The sequence below is a fragment of the Melanerpes formicivorus genome, unplaced genomic scaffold (assembly GCF_026170545.1).
Source record: "Melanerpes formicivorus ecotype bairdi unplaced genomic scaffold, bMelFor1.0.p_v2 SCAF_38, whole genome shotgun sequence".
Taxonomy (NCBI): Eukaryota; Metazoa; Chordata; class Aves; order Piciformes; family Picidae; genus Melanerpes; species Melanerpes formicivorus.
The window spans coordinates 843,811-862,314 of record NW_027142390.1 but is presented as its reverse complement, the minus strand read 5'-3'; the positions used below and the strand labels follow the sequence as shown (position 1 = coordinate 862,314).

Below are 18,504 nucleotides of genomic sequence, written 5' to 3'. Positions count from 1 at the left end.
GGAAAGTGAAATGCCAGCATGGTGAGATGGTGTGATGGCAGGGTGGGGGGATGGCAGCATGGTGGGATGGTGGAACAGTGAGACAGCAGGATGGCAGGACTGTGGGATGGTAGGGCAGAGATGGCAGCACGGTGGGATGGCAGGATGGTGGGATGGCAGCACAGCAGGATGGTGGCACAGCGGGATGGTGGCACAGCGGGATGGTGGGACGGTGGGATGGTGGGATGGCAGGGTGGTGGCACGGCAGGGTGGTGGGACGGTGGGACAGCCCCCAGCGCTTCCAGGAGCTGCGACTTGGGTTGAGTGCGTCCAGCTCCCTCCACGCCGGTTGGTCCCGCGCAGCTCCCGGGCATGCCCAGGCCGCAGGAGCCGACCCCTGCCCTCCGCCCTCTTGCCAGCCCCGCGGCGGAGCGCCGGGGAGCCCCCAGCCCCACTGCCCTTCTCCCCTTCCCCCCTTCCCTGCCGCTTTGACGCCCGGGCCGCTCCCAGCCGCGCCGAGGCGCCGAGACACCGGAGCCGCCCTGCCCGGCGCGCCCCGCCCCGCCCCGCCGCACGCCATTGGTCGGGAGAGGCAGCTGCCGGCCGCGGATTGGTTGGAAGTGGCTGGGGGCGCAGCGGCGGTCGCCAATGAAAGGCGGCGGGCGAGGCGGCGGGGCCCGAGCGGCGGCGGGAGCGGAGCGCAGCGCAGCGGGATGGAGCCGAGCGCAGGGCTGCAGGAGGTGGGTCCGGCCGGGGGGACGGGGCGAGGGACGGAACGACCGACGGACAGGCAGCCCGGGCAGGGCAGGCGGCAGCCGGGGAGCGGCTGCGTGCGAGGGCTGTGTGCGGAGCGGGAGCGGCTGCGCACCTGGGAGCTGCGGGCACCGGCGCGGCTGGGAGATTGCAGCTGGTTTGGGTTTCCCCCCCTCAATATCCCCGCAGCTGCCCCCAGCCTGCGCTGCGAGTGCTCAGAGCGGGGTGAGGAACGGGTTTGGGGGGTTGCTGGAGAAAAGGAAGCTCAGAGGAGACCCTCTGGCTCTCTACAGCTCCTTGAGGGGCGGCTGGAGCCAGGTGGGGGTCGGTTTCTTCTCCTATAGGCGAAGGGGAAACAGCCTCAAGTTGCCCCCAGGTGGGGTTTAGGTTGGCCACGAGGACCAATTTCTTCCCGTTCGAGGGTTGTCCAGCCCAGGCTGCCCAGGGCCGTGGTGGGGTCCCCAGCCCTGGCGATGCGGTGCTGGTTCAGCGGTGCCCGGGCAGTGCTGGGGTTATGGTTGGATGTGATGATCTTAAAGCTCTCTCCCAACCAAAACCATCCGGTGGTGCTCACTACCTCCCTGCAGCGGAGGAGCTGAGCCCGTGGCCCCGGGGCAGCTGCTGTCAGGGTGGCAGTTTGCTCTCGTTTCGCTCCCGTTTCCTCCCTGCTCGCTGCGTGCTCTGATTAAAGACTTCCTGGAGCCCTCTGGAGCAAGGCTCCCCCAGGCACTGCTGCGGGGCAGCTTTGGAGCGAGGACCTGGGGCAGCAGATGCAGGGGAGGAATGGCACAGCTGGGGTGGCTGTGAGCAGGGTGATCTCTAAGGTCCCTTCATTCCATGAGGGGACGAAGGGAACCTCTGATTGTTCCCGTGCCTCTGCTGGGTAAATCCAACGGGAGGTAGTGGCCACCTGGGCACACTCCAGCTCCAGGGCTGGGTTTATTCATGTCTCTGGGCTTGTGCTCAGAGCTGCTCTTTGTTGTCTCAGGCGAGCAGCCTGAGGCTCTGCCCCCCCTGCTGCCAGCCCCCCCTTGCTGGGGGCTGCTCTTCTCCTCGCAGACCCCTCTGGAAGGGGTCCCCCCCTCGTGCTCTGGCTGTCCAAGCTTTGCTCGCCGGGGGGGTCCTGGGGGTTGGCCACGGTGTCTTTTGATGAGCAAAAGCACCAGAATAGCCAAAGCCCTCCTGGCACGGGCTGAAGCTGGCTGGGAGGGATTTGAGCTGCTCGGCCAGCCCCGTGTGGAATGGGCGGTGGGCAGCAGCTGCTCTGCCGACCTTCCTCACGGTACCTTTGTCCCTGCGTGGTTAGGGGATGAGTTCACCTCCCCCTGGCACCACTGCTCAGTTTCCACACTGTTCTAATGCCCTCTCCCGAGGGCAAACGGCCCCCACTGGGCAGTGCTGTGCCCTGGGCACCCCTGGACCTTCCCCTGTATGACCTTCTGCCTGGAGCTTCTTGCCGGTGGTGTCCTTGGAGTCCCTCCCTGACTGTTGGGGCAGGAAGGGTGATCCTGGCCCTGCCCCCAGGCTGCAGCTCCCTCTCTCCCTGTTGGGTTTCAGCTCTGCCCCTGCTGGATTTGGACCCCCTGGCAACCTGCAGCTCCTTGCAGGTCATCCTGGGCAGGTGTTGGTGTTTGGCAGTGCAGCCTGGGTGCCCATGCCATGCCCTCTCCTGCCCGTGTCCTGCCTGCCATGCCTCCTGTTAGGGTGGGAGTGAGGTGGCTGCAGCTCTGCTGACCCCCACAGGGACCCTGCCTGTGCTTGCCAGTGAGGGCAGGCAAGTGGAGTGCCCTTGTCCCCAGAGGTGTGTGGGGCTGGTGAGGACCTGCCAGGAAGGTCTCCTCTGATGTGTCAGCCCCAGAGCCCCCGAGCAGTGTCCTGTGCCAGCAGCTCTGCATCGCTGATAACTCTCAGGCATGTCCTCAGGGGCCTGATTGGTGCAGCCTCTGTGGGAGGGCACCTCTGGGTGCCAACTGGATGCCCTTGGGAAGCTCTTGCCAGGCACTGAGTGCATTCTGATCCTGCAGCAGTGAGAAGTGGCCCCTTCCCAGGGGCAGCTGCAGCTGGGGGTGTGCAGTCCATGCTGGTCAGACATTGCTGCTTGTCTGGAGTGTTGCTGCCAGGGCTCGGGGTGGGAGGTGAGCAGGGTGAAGCCCCTGCCAGCACCCACAGGCTGGGGGTCCCTTGGGGAGGGAGTGGAGAGCAGGGCTGGGTGTGGGCAGCAAGGAGAGCTGAACAGATCAGTGCTGTGGGGCAGAGATGCACCTCAGCAAAGCAGCCTCTGCCCCAGCCCCACCTGCCAGGAGCTGCTGCAGCATCACCCACAGGGGTGGCTGTGGGCTGGGGGAGGGCAGACTGAGACTGGAGGGGAGGAAGAAATTCTTGAGAGTGAGGCTGGGGAGAGCCTGGCCCAGGCTGCCCAGGGAGGCTGTGGCTGTCCCCTGCCTGGAGGTGTTCAAGGCCAGGCTGGATGAGGCCCTGAGCAGCCTGGGCTGGTGGGAGGTGGCCCTGCCCATGGCAGGGGGTTGGAGCTGGGTGAGCCTGGAGCTCCCTTCCAACCCACCCTGTGATGGAGCTGTGAAGCTGCCCAGGGCTGTGGCTGAGGGCTTCTTGGGGGCAGGCAGCAACCATCATGCTTGGCTCCACTTGGTGGCAGGGTGAAGGAGGGGATGTCCTCTTTAATGCCCCTGAGAGCTGTGAAGGTGACAGCCTGCAGGGCAAGGCTCTGGTGGTGCTGTGAGGCCCTCCCAGGGGTGCTGAGTGTGGAGTGAGGCAACTGGGAGGCTCTGGGGCTGCTCGGTTCTGCCCCTCTCCTGCCACCCCAACTGAAACTGGGCAGGGTGGTGTGGAAGGGAAGGAGAAGTCCTACCTAGTCTGCACTCAGCTGGTCTGAAAGGGCCTCCCAAGGGCAAGAGCAAGGGAGCTGCCCCTGCAAGGGAGCTGCCCCTGCAAGGGAGCTGCCCCTGCAAGGGAGCTGCCCCTGCAGAGCCTGGCTGGGGCCCTGAGCAGTCCCTGTCCCGGGGGGCAGCGGACGGCCGCTGCCTTTCCTGCCCCCGGGCAAGGGCGCTGCTCCTGGGCACGCCTGGAAGCCTGACAGCCTTTCATTTGCCTTGGCAGCACCTCCCAGCCGGTCTCAGCAAGTCGAGGAAGGCGTCTGGAAGCGATTAGGGCCGGTGGTGGGGCCCTGGCACGGCGCTTGCCAAGCGCTGCTGGCTTTAATCGCCCTGGCTGCCGTGCCCAGCGCCCGGGGAGCGGCGGCGAGGAGGGGAAGCTCTGCCTGGCAGCAGGGCTGTTTAGATTGCAGCCCAGCTGCAGAGCTCCAGCTCGACCTGAGGATGGAGTGGGGCTGGCTGGCACGTCCTGCCTGGCTGGGGCTGCTGCAGCTGGCTGCCAGCAGCAGGGTTTGTTGTGCTGCTCTGGCTCCCCTCAGCCCCTCTCTTGTCAGCAGGGGAAAACAAGCCCCCAGCTCACAGCACTGCTCCCAGCCAAGCTCAGGCTGGCTCAGGTCCTGCAGATTTGGGCTCTTGCTCTTGCTTCAGGTGCTTTGGGGCTTGTCTCAGGGTAGCCAAAGCAGGACAGGGCTGCTTGTGGCAGGAGGAGAGGGGATGGGTTGAAGCTGGGAGAGGGGAGGTTGAGACTGGAGATGAAGACCGCTGGGGGGGCACTGGGACAGGCTGCCCGGGGGGGCTGTGGATGTCCCCTCCCTGGAGGTACTCAAGGCCATGGGGATGGGGTCTTGAGCAAGCAGAAGCTCAGAGCTGCATGGAGGGAAGTTGGTTCCTTCTGGAAAGGCTCTTCCTGGTGGCCATGGGCTTGGGCCCTGGCTGGCAGCCTGTGCATGGCTGGTGGCCCAAGGGGGTGGCTGTGCCACCTCCTGTGCCCCTCTGAAGGCTGGAGCCTGCTGGTGGGGCTGAGCTGGGCTGCCAGAGCAGTGTCCTGGTGCAGGAGGCCAGGGGAGGAAGCTGTGCTGCAGCTGGCAGGGCAGCAGCTGTTGGTCCTGAGGCAGAAGCCTGGTGAGCTCCCAACCAGCATTCATAGAGCTGAAGGCATGGAGCAGCCCAGGGCTTAAAGAGCTCATCTGGGGCCTTGGAGCTCCATCCAGCCCCAGCAGGCACAATTCACAAGTCACCAAGTGCCTCAGGCTGTGCCTGCAGTGTTTGCTTAGGCTCAGCTGCTGCTCCTGGGCTTGGTTTTTCCCCAGGGGAAATCTTGTTGCAGCCATTCAGGAAGAGACCTTCAGAAGGCCTAGCAGGGAGCTCCTGCTCCCCTTGCAGAAGGGGAAGCTCTTTGCAGTGGCAGAGCAGAGTTCCCTCATGCTGGTTACCAACCTGGCTCCTCCTGCTGCCCTCTCACCTGCCCTGAGCCTTGGACTTCAGCTGCTGGCAGCCCCTGAGCTGCTGCAGAGCAGTCACTGCCCCCTGCAGCAGGGACCCTTGCTGGCTGCCCTGGGTGGTGCCAGAGGCCAACTGCTTTTCATGCACTTCAGAGAGCCCCAGCACGGTGGTGGGATGGGGAGGGAGCTCTGGAGCTCCCCAAGCCCCTGCCCCAGCAGGGCTCCCACAGTGTCCGGGGGGGCTGGGAGCTCTCCACACCAGGAGACTCCACAACCTCTCTGGGCAGCCTGCTCCAGGCCTCCAGCACCCTCACAACAAACAACTTTCTCCTCCTGCTCAGGTGGAGCCTCCTGGGCTCCACTCTGTGCCCCCTGCCCCTTGTGCTGTCCCTGGGCACCACTGAGCAGAGCCTGGCCCCAGCCTCTTGCCCCCCACAGCTCCTTCAGCTCTTGCTGAGCATTGCTCAGCTGCCCTCTGGGGCTGCTCTGCTGCAGGCTCTCAGCCCCAGGGCTCCCTGCAGTGGCTCTGTGCCCTTGGGGCCTCTCCAGCTTCCCTCTGCCCCCCTCCCCAGCTGTAAAACACAAACAGGAGAGCTGAAAAGCCATTCAGGAGCAAACCCGTGGTGCTGATGGGAGCAGCTCCTGAAGGGCAGCATGTCAGGGTGCTGAGGACCCTTCCTGGTAGCTCAGCACCTTCTCCTCCTGCTGCTGGCTCTGGAGGGGGCTGGTGGTGCTGACTCTCAGCTGAGCACTCTGGGCCTCACCCCAGCGGCTGCTGAGCTAAGTCTTGGGGTGGGTCCTTCCCATTCCACACCTCCTCACAGCCTGGCTGGGCTCCACCACGAAGCCCAAGTGTCTGAAGCTGGTGGGAAAAGCTCTCCATGTGCTGCTGCAGGGCCTGCCCTTCCCTTATCAATTCCCATGTCGCTGGGGGAGGGAGGGAGTGCTGCCAGCTCTGGGAAGAGAGAGATGTTTGCAGCAGCTCTGCTTCTGTTGTGCCTCTGTCCTCCTGGAGCTGGAGAGCTGGCAGCTCCACTGAAATGTTTTCCCTGCCTTTTCCTGCCCTTTTTCTCCTTTGCTTGCTAAACTAAAAGGCAACACAGTCGATGCCCTGCAGGGCTGGGTACCAGCAAGGGCTGCTGCTCTTCCAGGTGAGGCCACCCCAGAGGGCAGCAGGCTGCAAGGGAGCCCCCAAGGGCATCTTGGCCAACTCCCCTGCAGGCAGCAGGGACAGCCCCAGCCACAGCAGGCTGCCCAGGGACACAGCCAGGCTGAGCCTGGAGCCTCAAGGCCCTCCCTGGGCAGCCTGTCCCAGTCTCTCCCCAGCCTCCCTCTGCAGAGCTCCCTCCTGATGTCCAACCTACCTCTGCCCTGCTCCAGGGGCTCTGGAGATTGAGTCCACCCCCCTGCCAGAGCAGGCTCCCCCAGGGCAGGCCTCACAGGAGCACCTCCAGAAGGACCTTGAGAGGCTCCAGGGATGGAGGCTCCACCACCTCTGTCCAGCCTGCTCCAGGGCTCTGCCCCCCTGCAAGGCAAGAGGTCCCTCCTCATGTTCAGATGGAGCTTCCTCTGTCCACTCCCTCCCTGGCCCCCTCTGAGCTCTGTCCCAGTTAATTAATGAGCACAGGTTAATTGCTGCCCATCCCTGAGCTCCTGGAGGGCTCTGCTGAGCAGTCTGCTCCCAGCCACATGACCACAGTGTGGCTTTGCCCTCTGGCCAAGGGGAGGGTCTCGGAGGTGGAGCTGTTCCTCTCCAGGATCCCTTGGAGCTGGAGGGAGCCCAGCCAGAGGCTTGAGGTGGTCCTGGTGCTCCAGCCAGGCTCTGGGCAGCCAGTGCTGCCTGAGGCTCTCCCAGGGGAGGGTTTGTGCTGAGCTTGCTGTGGGGGCTGGGGAGCAGTGTGCTGCGAGGAGAGGTGGAAGGAGGCTCTGCAGGGCTGGTTGTGAAACTTGCAGGAGCTCCCTGGAAGCCAACTTTCCCTCTTCCCTCCCTGGGAAGGAGGAGCAAACATACTTGAGGTGCTGACACGTCTCCAGCGCCGCTGGGGCTCCAAATAAGGCCTGGTGCAGCCAGGGCTGCTGGGCTCCAGAAGCCTCTGCAGGAGCTCCCTGCTTGGCCAGAGCCTTCTGGAGCTGGGGCTGCTCCCGAGGGCCCTGCCAGGGGCTGGGGATCAGCAGCTGGCCCTGAGCAGTTGCGGGGGGATGCCACTCCTGGGGTTGCCCTCAGCCCGCTGGGGGCTCTGCCCTGGGGGCTGTGGTGTGAGCTGGAGTGAGGGCAGCCCTGCTGCTGGCCCTGCCTGTGCAGCTCCCTCCTGCAGGAGGCTCTCTGCTCTTGGCAGGGGCTGCAGCAGGCTTTGGTGAAGGCCATGTTGGCCAAACTTGGCCAAGCTCTGAACCTAGCTGCAGGCCTGAGCTCCCCACCCTGCAGCCCTGCTCTGCAGCCTGCAAGTCCTCCTGCCCTCTGCAGCAGGCTGCTGGGCACAGGGCTGTCCCCTCCTGGGCCAGAGCTGCCTGTGGTGCTGTAGGAGGCAGCTGAGCCTTGCAGGGTGCTTTTCCCATCAGCAGCTCCCTGTGTGATCAGAACAAGGCCCCTGTGGACAGCAGCAGGAAAGGGAACTGAAGGTCTCCCAAGGGAGCATCCTGGAGCAGACAAAGACCTTCTCCAGCCAGCAGCCTTTGTTGCAGCAGCTGCTGGAGCTTCCCTGGGGCCATCTGCTCTGTGACTGAGGCAGGGCTGTGCTGTGCTCAGCTGCTGCAGGTCACCACTCAGTTCTCAGCCCTGTCCTGGCCCTGAGCAGAGCCAAGGATGTGCTGCACCTCTGGTGCTGGGCTGCTTCATGGGGAGGCTGGGAAGGGCCTTCCAGTTCTTGGTGGGATCTCCAGGTCAGCTGGATGGGACAACAGCCCTTGAGAGCTGTCCCCTGGCACCAGGCTCAGTGGTCAGCTTCAGGAGACCCTCTGAAAGGCTCCTGGCCAAGGTGGTGCTGGGCTGCCTGGGGGCTGAGGACACAGCAGGCAGCTGCAGGCTGAGCTGAGCACCACAGGATGGTTTGGGTTGGAAGAGCCCTCTAGGGTCATCCACTCCAGCCCAACCCCACCATGGCCATCAAACCATGGCCACAAGGTCCTTGAACGCCTCCAGGGGCTGCAGGGAAGGCTCAGAAGGAGGTGGCCAAAGGGGTTCAGAGCAGCTGCTGCAGGCAACCCCCTGGAGAGGGACTGCTGCAGGAGGCACTTCCCAGAGTCCCAGCATGGAGAGGTGGGAAGGGAGCTCTGGAGCTCACCCAGCCCAAGCCCTCCCCGAGCAGGGCTCCCACAGCAGCTTGCCCAGCAGCACAGTGGCCACTCCAGCACCTCCCTGGGGAACCTGTTCCAACACCTGGAGGGGGCTGGTGGGCTTGGGCAGGCTCAGCTTCCAACTGTAGGTCTTGGAAGAGGCTTTCTGACCTGCCCTGGGGAGCTGAGGAGCCCTCCAGCTCTGCACCAAGCTGGAGCCACTCTCAGGTGTGTCCCTTCTGGCCTCTCCTCAGAGGCTCTCTCTTCTTCCAGCCCCTGAGGCAATTCAGCCCTGCCCTGGGTGCTGCTGCCTTTGCCCAGGCAGGCGCCAAGCCCAAGCAGCACCCAGGGCAGCAGAGCTGGGGAAGGGTCTGCAGAGCAGGGCTGGGGAGGAGCAGCTGAGGGGGCTGGGGGTGTGCAGCCTGGAGCAGAGGAGGCTGAGGGAGACCTCACTGCTCTCTGCAGCTCCCTGAGAGGAGGCTGCAGCCAGGGGGGGTTGGGCTCTGCTCCCCAGCCTCAGGTGATGGAAGGAGAGGAACTGCCCTGAGGGGAGGAAGAGTTTCTGTGCTGCAGGAGTGGTCAGGGGTTGGAGCAGGCTGCAGGGCTCGGGTTGAACGCTGCTGATCTCGGAGGGCTTTGCCGGCTGACAGAGCTGTGTGACTCCGCGAAGCCCAGGGCTGAAGGCTGAGGCCCTCCCGGCGGCGCTGTGCTCTGTTCCAGGTGCTGCCGAGCCAGGCGCCGAGACGGGCTGCGCCCTGCCTGCGCTGCCGCGGGACCTGCCCGGGCTTCGAGCCGCACTCCTGGAGGTACCCACCCGGCCCCCGGGGGCCTGCCCTGCCGCTCAGCCTCCAGCGGCTGGGCACAGGCAGCTGCAGAGCACTTGGGAGGTGCTGGGAGGGTGTGCTGTCTGCCTGGGGCCGTGGGGAAGAGAAGATGCTCCCCGGGGGCTGCTCCCGGGTCCCCGCTGCCCCTCCCCGGGGGGGCTGCTGCTCCCGGGTCCCCGCTGTCCCTCCCCGGGGGGGCTGCTCCCGGGTCCCCGCTGTCCCTCCCCGGGGGGCTGCTCCCGGGTCCCCGCTGTCCCTCCCCGGGGGGCTGCTCCCGGGTCCCCGCTGTCCCTCCCCGGGGGGCTGCTCCCGGGTCCCCGCTGTCCCTCCCCGGGGGGGTGCTCCCGGGTCCCCGCTGTCCCTCCCCGGGGGGGTGCTCCCGGGTCCCCGCTGTCCCTCCCCGGGGGGGTGCTCCCGGGTCCCCGCTGTCCCTCCCCGGGGGGGTGCTCCCGGGTCCCCGCTGTCCCTCCCCGGGGGCTGCCGTGGCTCTCCCCGCAGCAGCTGATGTCGGTGTCTCCCCGCAGGAAGATCTGCAGGTGCTGCAAGTGCAGCCAGGAGGAGCACAGCCTGAGCTCGGAGCTGGAGGACGACCTGAAGGTGGGGAGGCTGCTGAGTGGCTCCAGGTACTCCTGGCTGACCACCCGGGCCAAGGGCTGCGGGGGGCTGCGGCTCTACAAGCGCAACCGCATGATCGTCACCAACCCCATCGTGACCCGCAAGGACCCCTCCTTCCACACCATCACCTACGAGTGGGCGCCCCCAGGCCTCACTCAGAAGCTGGTGAGAGCCCCCCAGGAGGCGTTGTGGGGAGGGGGCACTCGTGGGGGGCATCAGGCCAGGCTGGGAGAGCTGGGGGTGGTCAGGCTGGGGAAGCCTCCCTGCCCCCGTGGCAGGGGGGTTGGAACTGGAGGATTCTTGAGGTCCCTTCCAACCCTCCAGGCAGAGCTTCTGGTGGCCTTGCAGTGCTTCAGGAGGACAATCAGGAAGCTGGGGACAGCCTCTAGAGCAGGGATCCTGCTGGGACAGCACAAGGGAGGATGGTTTGGGCTCCCAGAGGGAGACTGAGAGTGGGGAGAAGGGAGAAAGGTTTGAGGCTGAGGGTGGGGAGAGCCTGGCCCAGGCTGCCCAGAGAGGTGGCAGCCCCCAGCTCCTTCCCTCCTGCTTTCCATCCAGAAGAGCCACCTGGGAGCTCCTGGCTGTGGGGTTTGGGGTGTCCAAGCTGTAGCCAGCAGAGCCCCAGGAGGCAGAGTTTGGCTTCTTTCTCCCAGCTCAGTTGCCCTCAGTCCCTTGGAAAGGCTGCCTGGGGGTGGCATGAAGTCTGCTGGGGGTGCAGGTGGAGCTGTGCTGTGAACTGGAGCTGAGCCCTGGGCTTGAATGAGGCTCTGAGCCCCCAGGCCTGCTCCTCCCTGGCTGTCTGACCCCAGTGCTGCTGCTCCCAGCCTCCTCTGCTCTTCTCCTCCACTCTTGCCTCTTTTTTCCCCCTCCCCCCAAGCTCTTGCCTCCTTTTTCTTTCTCCTTCCCCCCCAGCCCTTGCTTCCCTTTATTCCCTTCCCCCCACTCTTGCCTTCTTTTCCTTTCCTCTCCTCTCTGTTGTTTTTTTCCTTCCCTCTCTCTCCTCTTCTTTCTCTGCCCCTGGCAGCAGCTGGCCCAGCAGCAGTGTTTGTTTAACCACTGCTTGCCTTCCCCTGCTCCCAGAGGGAATCCTGGAGCTGGGCAGGGATGGGCAGGACAATGCTGGCCCTCTTCCACCCAGCTGGCTGCCCAGCAGAGCTCTATCACACAGCAGGCTTCTGCTGCGCCACAGACTGCTGCCAGCACCTCGGGGCAGGAGCTGCTGCTGGCTCTGAAGGATGCCCAAGCTCTGCTTTCTTCTTCCCTGGGGCTGAGCTCCCCCTCCATGCTGCCCTCAGCCCTGTTTGGGGTGCTCTTAGCAGTCCCTTTGGGCAGCTCCTCAGTGATCAGCAAGAGCTAAAGGGGGGTGGGACAAGGGGATGGGGCCAGGCTCAGTGGTGGGCCCTGGTGGGAGCATCCCTGGGGTGGCACAGAGGGTAAAAGAGGACATGAGGAACAATCTCTGTGCTGCAGGAGTGGTCAGGGCCTGGCAGAGGCTGCCCAGGGAGCTGGTGGAGTCCCCATGCCTGGAGGTGCTCCAGAACCCTGTGGCCATGGCAGCTGGGGCCAGGGTTTGGTGCCTCTGGAGGGGCTGGGTTGAAGGTTGGACTCTCTTGGAGGTCTTTCCCAACCCAAAGAGTTCTCTGAGGCTGTGCCTCAGCAGCTCAGGGATCTGTGGCTGCTGCAGGTCTCCAGGCAGGCAGCTGGAGCTGAGCTGAGGGCAGCTGAGGTGGGAGCTGCCCTGAGGGCTGTCCCAGCTGCGATGAGCTGTGCAGGGCTGTGCCACCCCTTCTGTCCAGCCAGGGCCCCCCTGTGCAGTGAACAGTTAATGCCTCCTGCTGCTCTGCAAGGTCTCCTCTCAGTGCTGACCGAGCCAGAGAGCCATCCAGCGCGGCTGGCTGTGTGGAGCAGGGTGGCCAGGAGCCAACTGGCTGCCCCTTGCCTCCTCACCCTGCCAGGGACAGGCTGCCTCCGGTGGGGAACTCCCTTCCCCTGCTGGCTGCAGGCTTAACCCTGCGCACCCCGGAGCGCTCCCCCGGCCCGGGCAGCCCCCCAGGGGCTGGGCTGAGGCCAGCTGAGGAGGAGGCTTCTGGTGTGGGTTCTGCCTGCTGCAGGGCACCAGGGAAGGGAATCATGGAACTGCGGGGCTGGAACAGCTCTCCCGAGGCTGTGGCAGGAGGAGGGGGATGGCCTGAGCTGGAGGAGGGCAGATTGAGAGCGGAGATGAGGAAGACACTCTTGGGAGCGAGGGTGCGGAGGCACCGGCACAGGCTGCCCGGGGAGGTGCTGGCTGCCCCCTCCCTGGAGGCGCTGAGGGCACATTCCTGCTCCAGGCAAGCCCTGGGGCTGCCCCTGACAGCCTCACTCCAGAGCTGTCCCAGGGCCGTGGAATGCTCTGGGTTGGGAAACACCTTCGGAGGTGATCAGGCAGGGCTGGCTGAGGCCTCGGGCAGCCCGGGCTGGCGGGAGGGGTCCCTGCCTCGGGGCGAGCCTCGGGTCCCTCCCAGCCCCCGCCGCGCACGGAGCAGCCCTCGGGCGGGCGGCACAGGCAGCCCCCTGCCGCTCCTGCCCCCCGCCTGAGCCGCCCCTGGGCGCTGTGCCCCCCAGGCCACGCAGTACATGGAGCTGATCCCCGCGGAGCTGCAGCCGGTGGCGGGCACGGCCGGGGCGCTGCAGCGGCGCCGCCTGCTGGCCAGGCAGCTGCCCCTGCACGACCAGGACCCAGCCCAGTGCCGCGGGCTGGCCCCGGGGGAGCTGCAGCTGATGGAGGACTTCGTGGGCAAGTACAAGGCTGAGGCCCTGGGCGTGGGCGAGGTGGCACTGCCCGGCCAGGCCGGCAGCAAGGAGCAAGGCAAGGCTCAGGACGAGAGCGGCGCCGCCCCCGAGCCCCCCGAGGCCGCCAACGGGGCCCTGGAGCCGGCCCCCGCCGCAGCACACTACGTGAGTGCCCTCCCTGCGGGGCTGGGGGCTTGCAGGGGGTCCTGGCTCCGAGCCTGGGGAGCGCTGAGCCTCGGGCAGGGGTGGGCAGAGGTGGCAGCAGCCCGGGGGAGGCTGCCCCTGGGGCACAGCTCTGCTGCAGGCTGCTTCAGACAGCTGCTTGGGGACAGCACCGCTGCAGTGCTCCAGCACCAGCTCCTCTGCACCTCCTCCCTCCACAGCAGAGCCTGTGCTGAGCCTTCCAGGTAGGTGCAGGTTCCATCAGCTGCAGGAGCTGCTGGCAGCAGCCTGGCAGCGCTGGCAGGTTGGGCATGGGATGGCTCTGGGTGGAGAAAGGTTGGAGCCTGAGGGTGGGGAGAGCCTGGCCCAGGCTGCCCAGAGAGCTGGGAGCTGCCCCCTGGCTGGCAGCAGTGCAGGGCAGGGTGGTTGGGGCTGGGAGCAGCCTGCCCCTGGCTGGGGCTGTCCCTGCTGGCTGCAGGAGGCTGCACTGGAGGAGCTTTGGGGTCCCCAGCAGCTTTGTGTCTGCCCAGCCCAGGCTGTGGGGCTGAGCTGTGGACTGCTGAGGCTTGGCTGTGAGGGGCAGCCAACAGCAATCACTGCCCTTGCTCCAGAGGGGAAGGAGTCCAGAAGGCACCAAAGCAGCAGCAGGAAGGAAGCTGGAATGGTTCCCATGGGTGTTTGTGCTGGGAGTGACCCTCAGGGCAGCTGTGCTGGAGCTGGGGTGTGAAGGAAAACATCCAAGCCAGCCTAAAGCACCAGGAGGCTTCTGAGCTGCAGCAGCCTTTGGAACACCTCTGGGCAGCAGGGAAGGGGCCCCAGCACCGTGGTGTCTGCCCAAGGAGCTGAGCCTTCCCCAAGCAGAAAGTCATCTTGAACCCCCCCAGAGCTGGGAAGGCTGCTGGTGCCCAGAGCCACCCTTGGAATCAACCAAAGCCTGAGCAAAGTTGGCCATGGCCCCAAAGGAGCTTGAGGCCAGGGCTGGAGGGAGGGCTCAGGAGGTGTCCAGGGAGCTGCCACTGCAAGGCAGCAGGAGAGCAGGGCTGGAAAGCAAGGGACCCTCTCTTGGCCAGCACCCCTGGTGAGTGCTGATAAAAGCCTCCATCCTCTCCCTGCACCATGGAGGTGCCAGGGGAGCAGCAGGCTCTGGGGCCAGGCCAGGCTGGAAGAGCCACTTGGAGGGCTGGAGGCTGTGTGGCACCCAGGGCAAGGCCCCAGGCAGAGGAGCAGAGCTCCTGGCTGTGGCAGCAGCTCTGGCTAGCAGGGGGCTGGAGCTGGAAGGCTTCTGCTGTTGGCTCTCACCCATGAGCAGGGCTGGGCTGGCAGGGGCTGGCAGCTGCTCTGGTGCCCTGGGGCAGCTGCAGGGTTGGGCTCTCTGGTGCCCTGGCTTGCCCAAATCTGCTGCCTTGGGGAGGCATCGAGAATGTGGAGCTGAAATCCAGCCCCTGTGGTGGTTGCAGATCCCAGTGGTGTCCCTCTGCCCTGCCCAGGTCAAGCCCTGCCTGCAGCACAGCAGCTCCATGGGCAGGCTCTGTGCACACAGAGCAGAGGCAGCTGCTGAGCTCCCTGCTGGGTCGGTGTGCAGGAGGCAGAAGCCTGCCTGAGGCTGGCTGTGGGGGCAGGAGCGGTGTCAGCAGACATCTCCCCTTTCAGGCTGGCAGCAAAGCCAAGCCAGCAGACTCTCTGTCTCCTCCTGTGCTGCCTGCAGCCCTCAGAGGCTTTCGTGGTGGAAGAGGAGATGCCTGGCAGCAGGGTGGAACCAGCCCAGGAGCTGCAGGCTGAGGGCAGGAGGAGGCAACAGCCAACTGTGGCTCCAGGGAGAGCTTCTGGTGGCCTTGAAGGGCTGAGCAGGAAGCTGGGGACAGACTCTAGAGCAGGGATCCTGCTGGGACAGCACAAGGGAGGATGGTTTGGGCTCCCAGAGGGAGACTCAGAGTGGGGAGAAGGGAGAAAGGTTTGAGGCTGAGGGTGGGGAGAGCCTGGCCCAGGCTGCCCAGAGAGCTGGGAGCTGCCCCCTGGCTGGCAGCAGTGCAGGGCAGGGGGGTTGGGGCTGGGAGCAGCCTGCCCCTGGCTGGGGCTGGGAGCAGCCTGCCTCTGGCTGGGGCTGTCCCTGCTGGCTGCAGGGGGCTGGGCTGGAGGAGCTCTGGGGGTCCCTGCCCACCCTTTGGGGTTCCCTTGGTGTGGGGAGCCCTGGAGCCTCCTGCTGTGCATCCAGGCTGTAGGAATCCTCCTGGGTCTGATTTGTGTCTCCTCTGCCCCCACTGAGAGCTTGTGGGTGGCAGCTGGAGCCCTGGGCACAGAGCAGCCCCTGCCCTGCCCTGTGCTGCTGGAGGGGGCACCTTGCCCACCCCAGCTGCTGCCCCTGTCCCCTGCTCTGGCAGGAGGCTTCTCCAGGCTGCTGGGGAGGTGCTGCCAAGGGCCCTGCTGCAGGAGATTCCAGCTGCTGCTGAAGCCTCTCTCAGGCAGTGATAAAGCACAGACAGAAGCCCTGAGCCTGGCCTGGGCTGTCCCTGCCGAGATGGGAACCTGACCAAGAGCTCCTGAGCTGTCAGCTCCCCAGGGAGTGCTGTGGAGCCTGTGCTGAGCTCATGCCAGGCACAGGAGAGCTCAGCTGGGTTCTGTGCCATGGCCTTAGATGCTAATTAGTCTTCAGCTGGGGCCGGCCTGGCCTGGGGGAGGTGCTGGGCTGAGAGCTGGGCAGGGCCATGAGGCCAGGAGGTGGATGTGAGCAGCAGGGAGAAGAGCCCAAGGCTGAGCTCCTCTCACAGCATCCTTGTGCCCAGAGGAGACCTGCAGGATCAAGTCCAACTGTGCAGAGAGTCAGGGAAGGGGTTGGGCTGGAAGGGACCTTAGAGACCACCCAGTGCCAGCCCCCTGCCATGGGCAGGGACACCTCCCCCAGCCCAGGCTGCCCAAGGCCTCATCCAGCCTGGTCCTCAGCACCTCCAGGCAGGGAGGGGACAGCCACAGCCTCCCTGGGCAGCCTGTGCCAGGCTCTCCCCCCCTCATCCTACTGCCAAGAGCTGCTTCCTCCTCTCCAGCCTTTCTCTGCCCTCCTCCAGCTTCACCCAGCTCTGCCAGGCCAGGCCCCACCTCTGCCCTGCCCTGCCGGGGCTGCTCTCTGCCCTGCCCTGCCAGGGCTGCTCTCTGCCCTGCCCTGCCGGGGCTGCTCTCTGCCCTGCCCTGCCGGGGCTGCTCTCTGCCCTGCCCTGCCGGGGCTGCTCTCCTCTGCCCTGCCCTGCCCTGCCAGGGCTGCTCTCTGCCCTGGGCATCCCTTGGCTCTCTGGCAGGGTTGGGTTTAGCTCAGGGGGCTTCCATGGCCAGCTGCTAGCTGGTGGTTGCTGAGGGTGGGGGGCAAGAGGCTGGGGCCAGGCTCTGCTCAGTGGTGCCCAGGGGCAAGGGGCACAAAGTGGCACCCAGGAGGCTCCATCTGAGCAGGAGGAGAAAGTTGTTTGTTGTGAGGGTGCTGGAGGCCTGGAGCAGGCTGCCCAGAGAGGTTGTGGAGTCTCCTGGTGTGGAGAGCTCCCTTCCAGCCCCCCCCGGGCATGGTGCTGCTGGGTGCCCTGCCCTGGCAGGGTTCTGGGCCGGGCTGCCCTCCCTCCCTTCCCCTGAGGGGCTCAGGATGCTTTCGTGCTGCGGGTGGGAGGAGCAGCAGAGCCCTGCCGCGTCCTGAGCGCCTCTGCCTCCCCCCGCAGCGCTGCGAGGGCTGCCAGCAGGCGGTGCCCGGCGAGTGCCCGGTGGTGTACGCCGACCGCGCCGGCTACGGCCGCCTCTGGCACCCTGCCTGCTTCGTCTGCTGCCGCTGCGCCCAGCCGCTGGTGGACCTCATCTACTTCTGGAAGGGAGGAGCAGCCTGGTGCGGGCGGCACTACTGCGAGAGCCTGCGCCCGCGCTGCGCCGCCTGCGACGAGGTGGGCACCGCGCCGGGCACCCCCCGGGCACCCCCGGCCTGCCCCCCCCGGGCACCCCCCCGGGCACCGCGCCGGGCACCCCCGCGGGGTCGGCAGAGCCGGGCAGGGGCTGCTGGGCAGCACACGGGGGGAGGGCTTGGACTCCAGGAGGGAGCAGGGAGAAATGGTTGGCACTGAGGGTGGGGAGAGCCTGGCCCAGGCTGCCCAGAGAGCTGGGAGCTGCCCCCTGGCTGGCAGCAGTGCAGGGCAGGGTGGCTGGGCTGGGAGCAGCCTGCCCCTGGCTGGGGGCTGGGAGCAGCCTGCCCTGCTTGGGGCTGTCCCTGCTGGCTGCAGGGGTCTGGCCTGGAGGAGCTTCAGGGTCACCAAGCCCCATCCTGAGCCCAGCAGTGCCAGGGCACCACCACCCCATGGCACCACAGCCCCAGGGCTCTGATACCCCTCTGGGGAGGGGGCTCCCCCCTGCCCTGGGCAGCCTTTGAAGGTCCCTTCCAGCCCAAGCCTCTGCCTGTCCCAGGAGCCTCAGTCAGAGCTTCCCTGGCCCTGTGCTCCTCACCATGCCCTGTCCTTGGCTGGCCTCCCCCTGCTCACCCCCTCACACCTCCTGGGGTGCCCTCTGGGCTCTGCGTGCTTTGGGTGCTGGGCAGCAGGGCTGCTCTGGGGGCTGGAGGTGCCTGCAGCAGCACAGAGCCATAGGATGGTTTGGGGTCATCCCCTCCAACCAGCAGCCCACCCCCACCATGGCCCCAGGGCCACTGCATGCAGGGTGGCACCAGGCCAAGCCCTGGCTGCCTGCCCCCTTCCTGGCTCAGCCACGACTCAGCTCTGGCTGCTTTTGGGTGCCCAGGAGCTGCCCCCTGCCCCTTCCCAAGGCCTGGAAGCTGGGGGGGGGAGGCGTGGGGCTGGTTTCTCCTTGCTGCTGCTGCTGGTGTGACCAAGCCCCCCTCTGTCTGTCCTGCAGATCATCTTCTCAGAGGACTACCAGCAGGTGGAGGGCATGGCCTGGCACAAGGAGCACTTTGCCTGCCTGGAGTGTGAGACGCTGCTGGGCAGCCAACCCTTCGTGCTGGCCCAGGGCAGCCTCCTCTGCCCCACCTGCAGCCGCAGCAAGCAGCTCTGAGCTGCCAAGCACTGCCCGGGGGCAGGCTGTGCCCGGGGGCAGGCTGTGCCCGGGGGGAGGCTGTGCCCGGGGGCAGGAGCAGAGCTGCTGTTAGTTTTCACAGAGCCTCTCTCTCTCTCCAAGCTGCTGCTGGCTCTGACCTTGCAAGAGCCCTCTGGAACCATCTCAGAAGTGGCTCCTGGCCTCCTCGCCCTGCAGGGGTCCCAGCTGCTGCCCGTGGAGGCCCACACTGGAAGTCTGCCCCAGGGGGCTGCTGCCAGCCCCCCCGGCTCAGAGCTCAGCTGGGGGATGGGTTCTGACAGCACAGGGGGGGAAGCCACAGCCACAGCTCCTCCTGGGCAGGGAGCCAGCTGGGGCAGGTTTAAGCCTGGGCAGGGGGGAAGGGAGCAGCTCAAGCCAGGGGAGAGCCTCAGCTGGGCTCCAATACCCAACACAGAGCTCATCTCTTTGCCCTGCTCTGGGCACATCCCAGGCCCTGCTCAGCAGAGAGGGAGATGAAATCTTCCCTCCCTGTCCTCTCCTCTCCTCCTCCCCCTCCCCATGGCTGACACCACAGAAAGTGTTCCTGAGGCTTCCAATAAACCACTCCTGGGCAGTCTGCTTCGGCTCCCTCCCTGCTCCTGGGCTGGGGGAGCTGCCCCAGGCAGGGCCAGGAGGAGGGGAGCTGCTGAGGAGGAGGAGGGAAGGAGGAAGGTCCCAGCTGCAGCCAGGGGCAGGGGGGCAGAGCTGCTGGGGGGTTGTGCCCCTGGGCTGGGCTCTGCCCACAGCAGC

At 66.2% G+C, this 18,504-nt stretch overlaps 1 protein-coding gene across 1 annotated transcript; it reads left to right on the top strand.

The window, feature by feature from the left end:
- The first annotated feature begins 660 nt into the window (after positions 1-660).
- Positions 661-18,328, top strand: LMCD1 (LIM and cysteine rich domains 1). The gene is made up of 6 exons (XM_068157752.1): positions 661-719; positions 9,056-9,141; positions 9,684-9,939; positions 12,379-12,711; positions 16,401-16,616; positions 17,575-18,328. Exons 1-6 carry the CDS (start codon positions 693-695, stop codon positions 17,731-17,733), a joined length of 1,077 nt encoding a protein of 358 aa, XP_068013853.1. The 5' UTR covers positions 661-692; the 3' UTR covers positions 17,734-18,328.
- Positions 18,329-18,504: the final 176 nt, after the last annotated feature.